The sequence below is a fragment of the Haliotis rubra genome, unplaced genomic scaffold (assembly GCF_003918875.1).
Source record: "Haliotis rubra isolate DU_JTF1 unplaced genomic scaffold, ASM391887v1 Scf11, whole genome shotgun sequence".
NCBI lineage: Eukaryota > Metazoa > Mollusca > Gastropoda > Lepetellida > Haliotidae > Haliotis > Haliotis rubra.
In genome coordinates, this window is record NW_025765003.1 from 1,364,092 (window position 1) to 1,381,797 (window position 17,706).

At 42.3% G+C, this 17,706-nt stretch overlaps 1 protein-coding gene across 1 annotated transcript; it reads left to right on the forward strand.

Moving 5' to 3' along the window:
- Positions 1-415: 415 nt before the first annotated feature.
- LOC124285407 lies at positions 416-15,736 on the forward strand. The gene is made up of 8 exons (XM_046721634.1): positions 416-644; positions 1,807-1,814; positions 3,827-3,949; positions 7,213-7,435; positions 7,757-7,879; positions 8,103-8,171; positions 15,170-15,247; positions 15,444-15,736. Exons 1-8 carry the CDS (start codon positions 416-418, stop codon positions 15,734-15,736), a joined length of 1,146 nt encoding a protein of 381 aa, XP_046577590.1.
- The last annotated feature ends 1,970 nt before the right edge of the window (positions 15,737-17,706 follow it).

Genomic DNA, 17,706 nt, shown 5'->3' on the forward strand with positions numbered 1-17,706 from the left:
TCAGTCTACCAATCGCAGTCACTAAAACAAAAGAAGAGAAACCTAATCGATGTGGGTCGGGCAACTTGGCACAGATCTAAGCGATTTGATTGGTCGAGTGCTTGCGACTTTTAGTATGAATCTTATGGCTTACATCTCGGCTGCGACTAGTTGTATGCGATTTCAAATCTGTAAGATTTTGGTGTTCTCAAGTTGCAACTGTGTTGCAAGCTACAAGTTGTTACTTGCATAATCGAAAAACATAATACATTTATTGCCAATGCCAGCTGTGCACACAGACCACAGGTACAGTTTATGACATCATGTTTATTTGCATATATACTTCTGCATATGCGGAATACATGCATTTATGGTGAATGAAGGAGAGAGGGAATCAACGTCATAAAGCCATACAACAGAACGGTCATTCCAGAAAATGGATGTTATCTGCAAGGATGAAGACATAGTCCCAGACATGGTTCCAATGGCTGATATGCTCAACAGGAACCAATCTCAGCAGGGGAACCATGAGGAGGAGGAGGAGGAGGAGGAAAAGAGGGGACAGTGGGGATCACAAGTCGAGTACCTGTTATCGGTTGTCGGATTCAGCGTTGGCTTTTCAAACGTGCTTCGATTTCCATATATCTGTAGTAGAAACGGCGGAGGTACGTATGATTCTGTAGATATAGCAGTTTCACAATTACATATACATGATCATAGCTCACTGAATAAGCATGCCTACCAATGAATTATTCATACAGTTGTAAACTGGGGTTGTTAAGAATTAGTCAGAAATAACTGTTTCTAATTGGTTTCACACATTGTACCCATGTGGGGAATCGAACCCGGGCCTCCGGCGTGACGAACGAACCTTTAACCACTAGACTACCCCCCCGTTTCTCCATGATGATCCTAAATATTTCATCAGAAGAACGTTAACTCATGAGACATAAGCCTTGAGGGCTTTTCGAAATAACAATTTCAAGCCATGCGTAGTTCGAAACAAGCGGAATACCAATACACTCAAACACCGTTGAGTCAAAGCTGAAGAGACCTCTGCAAATACTTTTTGTTATTCGAGGTTCGTCACCACCGGAAAATTATGACTAGGAATACGCAGGGAGCAACCCAGCGGGCACACAACGTTGATTCAACGTTTAATCAACGTTGATTTTTGGTTGTTTGGTTGATGAACCTTTCATAAACGTTGATTCAACGTTTATCATGCGACCAAAGAAAATTAGTCGACATTTGTTTAGTTGTCAACGTTGTTTCAACGTAAGGAACCAACAAAATGTCAACTAATTGTTTCCTGGGTTGTGTTACATATATTGGTAATAGGTATCCAACTTAGAAATTATCATTTCCGAACATTATTTTGATAAAATATCGATATTGACCTAGGCCCAGATATAATCTAATATATTGTATGATTATGGATCCATTAACGGACGGAAATGTTGTGTAAATAGTAAGTAACTAAAAATGAAAAAAAAATCAACGATTTTAGCATAAAATCATCTGCTATCCGAATTGCATCAAATTTCATACTTTCCCACAAAACTGTCAAATCTTATAATTCCCGACAACTTGCGTTCAAACACGTGCGAGATGTTGACCTTTTGGTCGCCTCGTTTGCTCATATCCGCACATGCGCACAATTATCGCGCGCGCAAAGGCAAACGATGGTGGACGGTTCGTAATTTCACTTTGGCGCAATATCGTTTTTCAACAGCTTCTCGGCTTACTGGTGTTTATTAGGTGAGTATTTCATTGATGTGTAATGAAAATGTAAGAATGTTTTAATCTAGCTTGTTAATCTTGCAGGAATTCCGGTAAGAGTTCCATCCGTAACCCACCCGCCACACTAGACAAGTACTGACCAGAAATGTAACTGTAGGGTTAGGTCCAGACATCTGTATGATCCTGGAAATCCCCCAAAATACCCCCTACTCAAACCCCAAATAAATAAGCACCATTTTTATGAAAGCCATCTATTCTTAGGCATAGAAGAAATAAAACGGGGGTTACGGGTGGAAATCTTTTCCCCATATAAACGTGAACTTGTTTTGGTATTTTTCAATATATTTCCTTGCATATATAATTGGCATTTTATTATATAACCGAATAAGTGTTCCTTTCACGAAGTACGAGTACCCATCACCCGATTTCAATTTTGCAAATATATATTTTTAAATATTTGACCAAGTACAGTCATTGGACATAAGTATTCATCACTGTGCATAATTTCCATAGACTTGCATGTTAATTTGGTGCAGCTAGAAAAATTATCTTTAATGTACTTTTCGTTTGATCTTGTTCATATTTTGCACATGTATCATGAATCATCTCGCCTGCAAAGACATATTTTTCGTTATATTTTCCATTTAGTATTTAAAAAATGACCACACTATATGACACTTTGAATGATGCGTGTCATGGTTATGACAGTTTTTAACATGGCGGTCTATGGGGAAAGAATACACAATGTTGTATTATATGTTGCATATGTAACTACAATGTGGAAAATACTTGAAGGAACATTACATGGAAATTATGTATCTGTGACCAAGATGATTTCCAAACAACCTGCAAAATTTGACAACCAAGTAATGAAAACTGAATTAATGAAAATTATAACAGCTACACTAAAATAACATGCAAGTCTATGAGAATTTTGCCGACTGACAAATACTTAAGTCCCATGACTGTACATCTATAAACACAGAACCATAACCTAAATTTGTGGATAACCTTGATTCGTGGATTGCGGTAATTATCATGCTACATTGTATATCGTAAATTAAGTCTCGTATGACGTCACAATGCGGTACTTTTTATGTACATAGTACCACATTTCGCTGACAAAGATGTTCCAATTGTAGGCATAATCAGTCATTTTAATTTAATGGGAATTTTTCAACCAAATTTGGTGTGTTGCCAGGGTGAAGTTTCAATACCAACAAAACACTATAATATTCATAACAATTTTTTTTTTTTTTAATAACATAAAGTTACAAGACACCCACCCGCAGAAAAAAGAAATAATTGTTTTTAGCCACTTTTGGGCTGAGGAACATTTTATAAATATTTCTGCACTTCAAAAGTTTGTTTAAGTGATCTAGCTCTGTATTGGTATTTTGTCTATCCATTTTGGTGATAGTAGTCATATATTTACAAAATACAATATAAAATCTGTCACTGTAAGAGAAGCACTGTATCATCATTTAAATTATTTTCACAAAGTTTTCATGAATGTCTGAAAATGAGTAAAGCATCATCAACATAAGGATACATAGTTGTTCTCATGGTCAACAGGTACTTTTATCCCAAAAGAGTGACAATAAAGTTAAGAAAGACTATTTTACAGCTTTTATAAACATATGCTTGACCTACGAGAATTTACATGAAATTTTATGTGGGGCTAGGACAAGGGATAAGTTATCAAAATACACTTTGTAATATTCCAAAGGAAAGTAGTGTATTTATCACATCATCTTACAAAAACATTGACATTACCAAATCATTCACCCCCAAACCTATTACTTGTCTAATGTTTCACACCGTTCGTTGCTTGTGGTAATTAACATATTTGAATGCATGCTCCTTTTATAATGCAGTCCATTGTCTTTAATAGAAAATAACCCGTCCTACTTGAGGGAGTGGAGAAAATGTAATGCAGAGTTAAATGAATTAGCTGTAAGTAGCAGTTCGGGTGATGAGGAAGAAATAGGGGAAAAACACACCACCAGCGTCATCAAAGACCACAAACCATATGAACATGATGAATTGGATGAAAGTATATCATTTGAATATGATTCTGATGTTAACTATGATAACTCATCAGATAGCAGTTTTTGGATTGATGAACACGAAGAAGGAAATGATGGTGGTAATGATTGTGATAGTGATCATTTTGGAAAGCATGGAGTGGAAGAACATGATTCTCTTCTCAGTGAAGAAATTGCAGGTTAGGCAACAAAGCATAAATGTACCAGAAGTGCTGTCAATGAATTACTTGCCATTTTAAGGAAACATGGGCATCGTTTACCAAGGGATTCAAGGACACTTCTTCAGACACCACGTTTCATCGAAAGCACCGAAAAATGTGGTGGACAGTATTTGTATTTGGGAATAGAAACAGGGCTTCTTAAGTTAGTAGCGCAGTACACAAATTATTTCAAACAGCAGAAAGAAGCACTTCTAAATGTAAATATTGATGGTGTTCCTTTGTTTAAATCATCCACCGGACAACTTTGGCCAATTCTCTGTAGTGTGAATACTTTTGAACCCTTTGTTGTTGCCATATACTATGGACGAACAAAACCAAATTCAGTGGATGAGTTTATTTCAGATTTTTTAACAGAAATGGAAACTTTGGTTTCAACTGGTTTTGAGTTTGGCGGACAAATCATTACTGTGAAGTTAAATGCTTTTATATGCGATGCACCTGCAAGAGCATTTCTCAAGTGTATTAAAGGACACAATTCATATTTTGGATGTGAGAGATGTACCATAAAAGGGTCATGGCAGGGACGGGTCGTCTTTGATGAATTGCAAGATGATTCTTCATTGCGAAGTGATGAAAAATTTTAAAAATTTGAATACAACACTCATCAAACAAGACTATCTCCACTGGCTACTGCAGGAATACCGTGTGTCACATCTTTTGTTTTAGACTACATGCACTTGGTATGTCTTGGCGCTGTTAAGAGAATCTTGACATATCTGAGACAAGGTCCAAGAGAGTGTAAACTTTCTCAACAGCAGTTCAGTGTACTCAGTCAGAAACTTTGTTCGTTAAGTGGAGAAATGCCAAGAGAATTTGCAAGGCAGCCCCGGTCTTTGTATGAACTGGACCGATGGAAGGCTACAGAATTTAGACAATTTTTACTGTATACTGGACCACTTGTTCTTCGAAGTGTTGTATCTGGAAAGTTGTACTTTCATTTTCTGTCACTGACTGTGGCATTAACTATTCTACTGGATGCCAACAATGATACCAGGAATGCCTATTTGGATTATGCAAGAGAGCTATTATTTTACTTTGTGAAAAAAGCTAAGGATGTTTATGGTCCCACATTCATATCCTATAATGTCCATTCTTTAATCCATTTAGCAGATGATGTCCATCATTTTCAAACATCATTAAATGATATATCTGCATTCAAATTTGAAAACCATTTGCAAAAATTAAAGAAAAGTGTACGAAATTCCCAAAATCCTATTGCACAAGTAACCAAACGAATAACAGAAATGGAAAATTCAAAACTTCGATTCCAGTCAAAACTACCGATTGTTAATTCTTTTATATCCACGAGGAGAAAAGACAGTTGTGTTTTATTGAAAACTCAAAAGTTTGCCTTTGTCAAAGAGAAGACCAGGAAAGCAGTATGTTTGTGATGTTATTGCATTTAGAAATCTGGAAAGTTTTTTTCAGTGTCCATGTGATTCAAAACTAATTAACATTGCAGTAGCAAGTAGCCTCTCCAGACATACCAAAAGGCAGTTACTCACCGTTGAGGACATAGACAGAAAAGTAATCTGTCTACCATATGAAGGAAGTTTCCTCCTGTTTCCTTTGCTGCATGGTTTTGAAAGACATTAATCAGGGGTAGGTCTTACTGTTTGGAAATGTGTGACTCCCAATGTCAAAGCACTGTTTAAGAAACAGATCAATAAGGAATAGTGTTGGGGTTTTTTCCATTCTGAAGTGTCAGCAAATTGTGTGTTGTTAATATTTGGTGTCCTTGTCTCTGTGTGAGTAACATATTATTGGAATGGACATTAAACTAACAAATGAACTCACCCCATCATTTCTGAATGTACTTGGGTTGTCAGTCCAGATTTGAAGAGGTCATCATGCGACGATGTCATATTTGGCATACTAGATTAGATATACTCATGAATACCTGTTAAAAGATGAGGATCCTCCGTTTTATCGTACCTCACACATAAATGTCGCTTTCTGATTGGCTGAGCGCTCTTCTATTATTTTCAGTATTCCCCGCTTACAAGCGAGTAACATTTCAATATACCCTGATGTCAATGACAACTCATTTGGTACTTCGTGGTAGTAATTCTTTATCTTGAATAACATTGAATCGTGTAATGTATGGAAATTACCGATGTTTTGCGAATGCAAATCGATGGAAGGGAGATAACTCTAAATCTGTTTTTCTTGTCAGCAAAATCTAGTGATGGCTACAAGAAGATTTGTACCCGTGCTTCAAACAATTCAAAATTAACATTAAGGTGTTCGGTATGATAAATACGTTGTTCACTGGTCCCTCGGGGCACATGGGTTGATGTACCCTCGGTGTTTGTTTACGTTCCCCTTGCCCATATTGTTTCCCTTGTGAAAGAATCACGGTCAAGCATGTCCTGTTTTACTGTACTGATTTTTCCATCTCAAGGGATAAATATTTCTGTGTTAAAACTGTTAAGGATCTTTTTAATAATGTTAATGTTTTGTTTTATTATCAAATTTTAAAAAGAAATTGAATTGTTTGATAAATTTTATAATTGGAAGTAAAATCAGTAACTGAAATTGTTAGTGGTCGTATCCTCAAAGGGGGTTAAAGTATCGTAAAATTAGTGTCTTCCAGAGAGGATATGTTAGTCAGAAAATATTCAAAGTCTATTTAAATCTATCCACTCTTTTTAATTGTACAATATGTCTCTTTGTAATGTATGGCTAGATGGGTGTATGGGTGGTGTAAATCTAGCTTGGGTCCATGCAGGAAGCAAATGTACAGTAAGTCCCCATGGTTCTTAGTATGGTGGTCTACCTTCAGTTGTTGGCGATCTATAGCCTGCTTTTATATTGTTTTGTCATTTCTAGTAAAAATGTTTTAGATTGAATTACTAGTTTTAAATGGATATCTGTGATAATCAAGTAGTTTTACTGTTCTTCATCAACAGGCTTTTAATTTAATATAGAGCAAACTTTATGGATAACAACTTCTTTTTATTCGTGAGTGTAACGTTTCAATACAGATTCTTGTACGTTGTCAAGCATAATGTACTTGTACTTCCCAACTTCTAAATGCCATTCAAAGAAGGCTTTTATTTTCTAATTTTATTGATCTATAATATAATTATTAATTGTTCTCATCCTGTTATGGTTGAAGTATTGCCTATGTGATGATAAATATTCACTCACTCACTCATTTCTGAACGTCAAGCCAATATGTTACGAATGCCAAATTATGTAAATTTTCCTTATTTCAGTTCTTGATTATGTTGAATGCAATGGAGGCTAAGAAGTTATGGGTTCTAGCAGTGTGGAAGGAAAAAGTACAGGAAGAAGAAGGAGTGATTCCAAGTTCTTGGGTCAAAGGAAAATATGTTTTCTGGCCAAGTGGTGGAAATGCACAGAAAGCTCTGAAAAACAGACGAGAACCAAGCCCAAGTTGGAGTCGTTTTCCTCTTGTCAAAATTAAGTTTCAGTCTGGTAAGTGTTTAAGTGTCTTGCTGTCATCAGTGTCATTTAAATGCAGTATTTTCTTCCAGGACAATGTTTTCCTGGGCACAATGATTATCATACAAGAGCAGATAGTCAGTTTATAACATAACATATATACACCTGCTAGAAATTATTTGTTATTGCATAGTTTTAGAAAAACACCTACACTTTATGTTTTACTGGATGGAAGAGTTACTTGGTACTGAAAGACCTCAGGGCTGTAGTTCATATTCTGATACAAAAGTTATGTCATTATGTGTTTAATATTTTCCTGTATTGTTCCCTATATTTCCACTTTACTATCTACAGATTCACATCAAGAGTGTGAAGAATACAATTACACTACCACCGAAGACTTGTCAGAAGCAGAGGTTGAAGATACTCAAGCAAAAAGACAACCCAAAAAGAAACATTATTCAGACTTCGTTACAGGTACATTTTAAATGTAACATGTACAGTATTAATCCTGAGCATAAACAAAAACTGGTTTCATGTTTTCCATTTCTCTATACAGCAGTAATTCTATCAGACATGTTTTCCAAGAAACACTTTACATACAGTCTTATTAATTCTGGGACAAACAGTTTGTGATAATGATACTACTAATATCTCTGGTTTGGCTAGAGCGTAATTGTAGATGATATTTATTTATCAGATGCAGATGAAATTATAAATGATCAACGCCAGGACAACCATATTGACAGTGATCATGATGAATCTGAAGGTAAGTTATGGAAAACCATAAAAGTGTGCCTGTTTCTAATAATTTGTATTGCAATTACAGTAACGTTTAGTTGGGTTTGGGGTTTAAAGTCCTGTTAACAATATTTATCACATACAAGAAGAGTGCTATGCTTTCACAACAGCACACTGTATCTCTACAACTTATGGAACTGTTGCCAAGATGCTGGACCTCTGGCAGGATTTTTGAACCTGGCACCTTCGGATCCCCACTGCTCTAAATAGCATTACTTTCTAAACCTTGGCAAAAATCCCCTACTAAACCATGATTCTTTTTTATATATTCCTCCTTGGGGTACTTATAAGCATTTAAATGTCCATTTAAATTCCCTACGACAGTTGTAACAATATTTGAATAAAATATTTACAAAACAAAAACTACGTTTTGTCTTGTGAGACCACCCTTACAGGGCCTTCCGGCCCCCTACAGCCAAGAGCAGGTAACTCTAGACCGTAACCTTGTACCTCACTTTCCATGCTGTCGTTGTACCCGACAAGGCGTGGGTCCATACCAGAAGGTTTTTCCTTGCGACTAAGAGAGTTATGAGTGTTTCAGAAACTGCAACTGTATGTATGGTTCTCTTTTTTTTCCCTGCATGGGCTTAATTGGAGGTTTTTTCTGAATTTTTTCATTCATAATTTCTCGTTGTAACTTGGTACCTGTCGCGGTCGGCTCGCTAGTCTCGCGAAGTCAAGATGGCGGACAGGTCCCTTAAGCTAGCCTTCCTGTTCATTGGTTTCCCATGTGGTTTTCAATGTTACAGGTGGTTTTAGTGGTTTTTATTTGTATCTTTGTGCGTGTAGAGGCGTCTGTCTACTGCTCGCATTTTCTATATTACGCTAAAAACGTAATTGTTAGTTATGCTGCAGTGTGTACTAGGTTGTCAACTGCATGCCACGTTTGTCGCATTAGTTATTGCCATGCCCATGTGTCTTTTACATGTATTTGTATGTGGGTATAGGGTAGATTGCTGCACAGGTTTTACTTGTTGCAGTTTAAACCCTTCGTGCCTTGCTGCAATTCCCGTCACGGGATACCCACGAGTCTGCTTACAGCTGTTTAGTGCAGAAGGAACATGAGGAAGAGGGGTGTGCGGCATGTGCCATGTTCTCGCCCAAACCATTCGGGTAGGCGGATAGACTGCGCTGTTTTCACGGCAACCTGCTTCGGGCGGGGTGATCTCTGGGCACAGGATCCCCGTCCAAAGCGCTCCCATAGTAAAAAAAGGGGTCCACGGGGCAGCGCTGTGGGCGGCTCCCATGAAAGCTAAAGGCGACCAAAGGCGGCTTCGTCTTCACGCACTCATGCCCCTTCTGCATCTCCTACTGCTTCCGTCTCTCCTGCCACCCCCCCCTCTTGATTCAGCACCTGTAAAAAGTGTTCCTGTTGATTCGTTAACCGTTTTTTTCCTGGAGCAGATGTCGTCAGTCAAGTCCCTGATTGATATGGCGTTAGCGGGGTTCCGTAAGGAGCTCAGCGCGCCGGTCGTCGGGGGCGGGGCTGACACATCTGGGGGGGTTGGCTGCGGCCCGAGCTTCGGCTCGGAGAACGCGCCTCCCCCCGGGCGGCTTGATCCTGGCTTCGGCCCTGGTGATGGCATGCCCTCGGCGTCTGGTGGCGACCTGGCTTTATGCACTGGTCTGTCACAGGTGCCTGGTGCCGGCGATACAGGTTTGCCCCTGTCATTGCCTGGTGTCCCGACTGGCGGTCGCCTAGGCGCCGACCAGTTCGGGGATACCTCGGCGCCTGGCAGCCAGTCTGGGTTGCCCGGGAAGCCTGTTGCGGCAGGTTCCTCTCGGGCGACTCGGCGACCTGGTGCGGGTTCCTCCCGGCAGGGCGATGTTTTTCCCCTGGCTCCTCTTGACCTTATGAGTTTTTCTGGTCCTGCCTCGAGCGTCTCCTCGGCGTTCTCTCAGGAGTCTGAGATTATGGCGGCGAGGATTCTGCCGAGGTCGATATGGAGGAGGAGGAGGAAAGGACGGTGGAATCGGAGGCGGGTGTGCCCGTACTCTTTGCCTCGTCACTGCGGCAGGTTCGGGGATAAGATCGCCGCGAAGTCGTGCCGCAGGTGGCTGTTCCGTCCGCACCCGACCCAGCGGAGTTTCGGCTCCGGGGCGTTCGCGACCTAACCAGGTCGAGAGGCACGCTTACGCATTCTCCCATCACTGGTCAGTGAGGTGGTGAATCCGCTCCTGGCTGGTACTTTCGCTTCGGCGTTTTGATTTGCCTGAAGTCGGCCCGGCGGTACCAGTTAGGTGCGGAGGCGCTCTTCGAACCACCAGTGGTGGGCGAGTCGCGTCTTTGCCTCAGTCACGTTAGGAGGGTCGTCTTCGTCTTCCCTGGCCTCGGCCAGGCAGGGCAGCGCCTCCCCTTTTCCGGCTAGTATGTCACTGCGGCTGAAGTCTGCCTACCGGTCATTCGAAGAATGTTACGGTCTTGTGACCAACAACTTAAAGTAGCAGTCCATTCAGCCTACCTGTCGGCGTTGCAGGGACAGCTGGTGGCCCTGCGCTGGCGGTGCCGATTCATCGGAGTCGGTGCTTTCGCCCGGCAGTTAACGGACGATACACTCACATCTGGCTCGGGACAGCATTCGGTGCTGTGCCAGCCTGATGATGGGTGCCGTCATGGGCTTGCGCCGCCTGTGGCTGTCTGTGGCGGTATCGCGGCCGCCACACAGCAAACTCTCCTGTCATTGCCCTATACCATGGGATCTTCCCTGTTCCCTGGGGCCTTGCAGGTGGTAAGGGAGGCAGCGAGGCTGTCTCTACCTTTAAGGACTCAAAGCCTTTGTTGGAGCAGCCCTCAGCTCACCCGCCATAGGCCCTCCCGCTTGCGTCCGCTTACCCTTCTGCCTTGGCGAAGGATGTTGTTAAGTGGGCTGCCCTTTGCAGTCAGGCGAGACAGGCGCGCGAGAGGCAGGGGCAAGCCTGCTCCAGCGCAGCAGTCTTTTTCGGGGCAAGGGAAGCCAGCCCCGGCTTCCCACTGATTCATTCCCCAGAGCCCTTGTTGCCCCCACTCCATGGCGGAGACTTGCCGGCGGTGGGGTGCACTGCCTCTTGCCACACGTCCCTGTCGGCGGCCGGCTGTCCCTATTCCTCCGGGAGTGGGGGGGCAGCCACCTCAAATCCCTGGGTCCTGTCCACGCTCAGGGATGGCCATTTGCCACAGTGGGTGGCGATCCTCCGTCCTTCTCGGGGTTGGCTGCGCCTGTGCCGACCCCCTTGACAAGCAAGGAAGTCCTCCGTGCCGAGGTTCAGTCTTTACTGACCAAAGGCGCCATCGAGTGGTTCCTGTGAGTCAGCGAGAAGAGGGGTTTTATTCCACCTACTTCCTCGTGACCAAAAGGGCGGAGGGTTCAGACCCATTCTGAATCTCAGAGGGCTGAACAAATTACTGGAGTGCCGTCTTTCAGGATGGAGACACTCAGGTCAGTGATCTCCTCCGTCGAGACAGGGGATTGGCTTACGTCAATCGATCTCAAAGACGCATACCTCCATGTTCCAATGCACCGAATTCAAGAAGTACCTCCGGTTCTCCTTCGACGGGGCGTGCTACCAGTTTAGCGTGCTCCCCTTCCGGCATCTCCACGGCACCAAGGGTGTTCACCAAACTTATGCTAATCCCAGCTCAGTTAGCCAGGGCTCGGGGCAGGTGTTGTCACCCGTACCTGGGCGATTGGCTTCTACGGGCCTTAGGGCCTCAGTTAAGCAGAGCCTCCACACTGTGCGTGCTGGATACTCTGGTGTCACTGGGCTGGATTATCAATCTCAAGAAATCAGACCTCGTTCGGCGCAGGATCTGATATTCTTGGGAGCCAGATTCAACGGCGCTAGGGATTGTTTCCCTTGCTCCGGACCGCATCGTCAAAGTCCGGGGGACTGTGTTACAGTTCCTCCAGTCCCCTGTTGCGTCGGCCCGAACATGGCCCGGTTGCTTTCGGCAACATGGCGGCGACAGTGGGCGTGGTTTGGCGTCTTGGCGTTTGAGGATGCGACCAATTCAGCAAGCATTAGCTCAGCTGTGGTCCCCTTTCGCAGGGCTCTGAGATTATGCTCATAACGCCAGAGTGGTTAATCCCTCACTTGCGATGGTGGGCCGGACGTCGGAAATTGTCAGGGGATCCCCTCGACACCCGACACCTTCCCTCTCAGTTCAGGCGGGCGCTCCTCCCTCACAGGTTGGGGGTCCTGGCGAGCACTCAGCCTCCGGCCTCTGGTCGGGCGGGGAGGTCAGCCTACACATCAATGTGTTAGAACTGAGAGCAGTCCGCAAGGTGTTCCAGTGCTTCCGGTGTTGGTGCAGGGCCGTGTGGTTCGTCTAGAAATGGACAATCAAGCGGCCATGTCTTACATTCTCAAGCAAAGGCGGCACAGTGTCTCCGTCGCTCCTTCAGGAGGCATGGCAGTTTCTACTGTGGTGCGATCAGTTCAACATTCGGGTTTTGCCTGTTTATCTCCGGGGGTAGACAAGCGTCCGTGCAGATGCTCTCTCACGGTATACTAGCCCACAGTGGATGCTTTCGACCGGGAGATATTCGAGGGATTATCTCCCAGTTGTTGAATTCGTTCCAGGTGGATCTGTTTGCGTCTGGGGTGACGAACCAGATTCCTGTGTTTTGCTCCCGGATTCGGATCCGGGTGCGTTAATAACGGCGCCTTTCAGCTAGATTGGACCCACAGGGTACTGTGGGCGTTCCCCGATACCACTGATTTCCTGGGTCCTGTCGCAGCTGACCGCACAACCAGCTCGGCTACTTGTGCTTCTGGCACCCCTTTGGTCGGCACAAAGCTGGTTTCGGTAATTCTCAGGTTTCTGGCTCAGCCTCCTGTTCTATTACCTTTTAGACCGGACCTCCTATCCCAGAGCGGGGCCCACCGAATCCCAGGATTCAGTGGGTGGCTTGGCGCTATCAGGGATGCGCCTCCATGCGTGAATTCCTGCACCAGTTGCAGACACAATTCTGGCTTCAGCGGAGGGATTCGACAAACGTTCAATATGAGGATAGATGGGCCTGTTATTCGGGCTGGTGTGTCAACAGGGGGATTCTTGATCCCTTTTCTACAGATTTAGTCTGTGTGTTAGAATTCCTCCAGTCTCGGTTGGAAGCCGGTCTAGCGGCTTCCACTGTTCGGGGATATTCTACGGCTATTTCTGCGTTTCATATTCCTGTTGACGGTGCTCTCTTGGGGCAGCACCCTCTTGTACAGCGCTTTTTAGCAGGCGTGGACAGAATCCGTCCGGTTGTCCGACGGATTAGTCCCCCATGGGACTTGTCAATCGTTCTTGATTGGCTGTCCGGTCCACTGTTTCACAATCTGTCGGCTCTTTCCCTCCAGCTGTTGACGTGGAAGACGGCGTTTCTTGTGGCGGTGACTTCTGGCAGGCAGGTTGGCGATATTCACGCAATGTCGGCCGATCCAGCTTACTGTTTTCACAAAGACAGAGTTAGCATTCGGCTGCCTGAGACTTACCGTCCTAAGAAGGATAGTCCCTTCCATGTGGCGGCCTATTGAGCTCCCAGCTTTCACGCAGCCTTCCTGTCCGGTACCTCTCACGGCGTGCACCGTCTTAGATGTCCGTAAGACACTTCAGGCTTATATCAAAGCGAACAAGGGGTACCCGTAAGGGTAACCAATTGTTTTGTTGTTATGGCGGGGTTCAGGCTGGTCTTCCGGCGACCAAGCAGACCATTTCTCGGTGGCTTGTCTCTGCCATACATATGAGTTATACTCAAACAGGGCGTATCCCGCCTGTTGGGTTGAAAGCTCATTCGGTTAGGGCAGTAGCTACATCGACAGCTTACGCTGCAGCCCTGCCCATTGAGGAGATCTGCTCAGCTGGCTATTTGGAGCCCGTCGAAGCACGTTCATCCGTCATTACCAACTTGACAGACTCTCCAGTGGCGTGCTCGGTTCGGTCAGTCAGTTCTCTCCAGTGGGCATGGTTCCACCTCTCTAGCCGATTGAGCTTTCGAGGTTTTAAAACATTATTGTGTGAACCATTATCTGCCAATTTTTAACACTGGTGTTGGGTTTTACAAATCTTGTTACATTTTTCACTTGGTGATGGGTTTTATGTGGTGCTGGTTTTATTCCCATGTCTCTTGCTTTCTAACCGAAGCTCTAGACTAAACTGCCCTTGGAAACTTTGCTGTTCATATTCCGGCATTTCGTTTCTGGGTTTATTGCGGGACCCTTATCTTCACTTCGGTAGATTACGGGAAGGAGGGAGGGTGTGTCTCGTTCGTTGCATTAGCGAGGTTTAAGCTGGACAAATTTGCATCACGTTTAACCCTGACCCTGGCTCATGCCCCCGCCTGATTGGCTTTGGTGGACCGTGACCCGGGTAAGTGTGCCTTTTCTGCTATAATTAGCTTGGGAAATTCCACTTCTTGTCGGGGTGTTTAAGCAGACAGAATGCCGCTCCTGAGATCCGTCTTTAGGAGTCTGTCTTATGCTTATAAGTACCCCAAGGAGGAATATATAAAAAGAATCGAACTAACCTGTAGAGGTTTAAGATTCTTTGAATATATTCCTCCTTGAAGTCACCCGCCTCCCCGCGCATTCTGTCTGACTTCGTTCAGCATGGAAAGTGAGTCTGAGGTTCACGGTCTAGAGTTACCTGCTCTTGGCTGTAGGGGGCCGGAAGGCCCTGTAAGGGTGGTCTCACAAGACAAAACGTAGTTTTTGTTTTGTAAATATTTTATTCAAATATTGTTACAACTGTCGTAGGGAATTTAAATGGACATTTAAATGCTTATAAGTACCCCAAGGAGGAATATATTCAAAGAATCTTAAACCTCTACAGGTTAGTTCGAATATTCACTGAAGGAATCTATAATGAATTAGAGTAAATTTTAATTTAAAGAAAATAATATATATATATAGCTAAAATCTGAGGTTTTTAGTGAAAGATCATGATACTGAACCATTTTTAGTTTTTACAAAGTATTTGTGCAAACTTGTTTTCACTTTCAGAGGGAATGAGCAATCATCTTCCTAAGCCCCCAGAAAAGGTTTCTAGTGCCAGGAAGGATAGCAATAAATCCACATTTGGTAAGTATGGAAGGGTATAACATTCTTTGTAAATATTGTAAGAAGTTTCATTTAACATCAACCAATAAGAACTCTTGAATGATTAGAAAATAACTTTAATTATTCCCATTTGAAAGTTTATAAGCAATTGGTGACTCACAATTCATTTGCACTGTTTTAAAATACTGAAACTTTAATATTTCAATATCTGTTCCAGAAAAGAGAAGCAATGTGAAAAGATCCACTTTGGCACTGTACGAAGCACTCAAGACAGTTGTTCCATCACAAGATAGAGGAAGGCGTAGTCGCAGCCGTAGTCTCAGTCCCATAAGAGATTCATTGTTGGAGTCATATCCGATGTCAAGATCAAGATCGCCATCGCCTCTACAGCCAAAGAGGCCCAGACTGACAACAGACAGGGTTGGGGATTGTAGACGGCCTCAGTTTGAATATCATGGGCAAGACAATATTAGAGAGGACAGTCCTCGACATGAGTCCAGGAGAAAGTAGGTAGGGTTGTTTTGTTTTTTTGCCAAATAATTTTACATTACTCATGTTTCAGAAAAAAAATATAATTTATTATGTGGTGATAATTTTATTATGTGGTAAGTTAAATTGTTAGGCTCGGCGGGAATATTTAGGGTCGGTCGGAAAGTCAGAGCCACAATCTTCTTCTTTTTTTAGGCCTAACTGATAATGAGATGCTTAATGGGTGGATAAACTGTAAGAATGGTAGGTTTATTATGTATCAAATGGTACATCTGTATTTTTTTCTTGTTTCTATTTGATGTTTTGCTTTCACTTGTACGTTAAAGGTACAGGCACATCATTTTCTCAAGTTACTGTATGTTCTTGGTCTGCTATTCATTATTTCTATTATTTGCATACATTGATGCTTGACCCTCATGTCTGTACAATGGCTGAAAAGTTGAAGATACTATCCCTCAAATGCAGAGGTGTCAACAATAATATGAAAAGAAAGAAAGCATTTCATTTCCCGAAAAAGCTAATATTTATTGTTTACATATTTACACTTTACAGCTGAAGCTATTCAACATATAAAACAATAGGATTACAGCACTACATTAGTCCCTCCATAAAAAATTCCAGGGAACATCTACAATGTTCAACAATAATTTTGAATTCAAGGCTCTAAGTACTATTACAGATGACTATTGAAATTTTGTTGCTACTTCTGTTAGGCCTGTAACGATCGACATGGATAGCAATTGTTGAGTCTCAGATAGCAATTAAATGATGGAAGAAACGAAAACTAGCATGTGTGACTATCGATAGTTTACTAATTGACTACCATTGATAAATGCGCAGCGCAAAATACAGGAAGTACCTGGTTCGTTCACTTTGAGTTATCCGCTCCAGTTAACTCTTACACAAACTTGACCTGGGTTTCAATTTTCTTGTCAGTTATCAAAAGAGACTGAAACTAGTTCAGCATGTATATATTTCATATAAACTATACATTCATTTTCAAGGAGAAAAAACTATTGGTAGTCACCCCTACTTTCTGTTAATATTGATGAATTTAAGTATACTTTTATTAGTATCTATATACCAAATAATGTTGGTCCAGATTTGTTTCCAAAATATTACCGATGCTGTTGGAAAGTTTGAAAATGAAAAAATATTAGTATGTGGAGACTGGAATCTAGTACAAGAGCATTCAAAAGACACATACAACTACAAACACATTCACAATCCCAAGGCTAGACAAAAGGTATTAGACCTAATGGAAGATCTGGGTCTTAAAGACCCTTGGCGTGAACAAAAGTTTGGTGAAATGAGATACACATGGCGACAGACAACCCCTTTGAAACAAGCTAGACTTGATTTCTTTTTAATCTCTCATCAAATGATATTGGACATTAGACACTGTGATATATCACCTAGTTTAGGATCTGGTCACTCCCTCATAGAATCATCACTCTCACTTTCAAATATGCCTCTTGGAAAATTCTGGAAATTTAACAATTTCCCTCCATCATAGGAAGTTATTAATTCCACAATAAATCTTCACTTGATCAATACAAAATCAATGATGATAACAAGGACAATGACTTAACATATTCTATTGATGATCAATTACTATGGGAAACTCTACCATTGATGATTAGAGGAAAGACAATTTGTTATGCCTCAACTCAAAGGAAAATTATGTTGCATACAGAAAACCAGTAGTAATCACAATTAGCCTCCCTGGAAATCAGACTAGATAAATCAGATACAGACATAGCAAAAAATGATATACTAAAGAAATTAACAAAATTAGGACTGGTTTAGACGACATCAATGGAAGGAAAACTAAAGGGAAACTTGAATCCAGAAATTTCTTAAATAAATCCTTTGAAGAATTAGTCAAATTTGATGGAAGAGTCCTAAATGACTTTGATACTAAAAAGAGGTGAAATATTTTAATGAAAAACTACATACACAAGATGTAAGTCCTATAGATCTTGATGAAC

Coding starts and splice junctions, on each gene's coding strand:
- LOC124285407 (XM_046721634.1), top strand. CDS start 416: ATGGATGTTATCTGCAAGGATGAAGACATAGTCCCAGACATGGTTCCA. Junction 7,436..7,756: donor CAAAATTAAGTTTCAGTCTG/GTAAGTGTTTAA, acceptor TACTATCTACAG/ATTCACATCAAGAGTGTGAA. Junction 15,248..15,443: donor TAGCAATAAATCCACATTTG/GTAAGTATGGAA, acceptor TATCTGTTCCAG/AAAAGAGAAGCAATGTGAAA.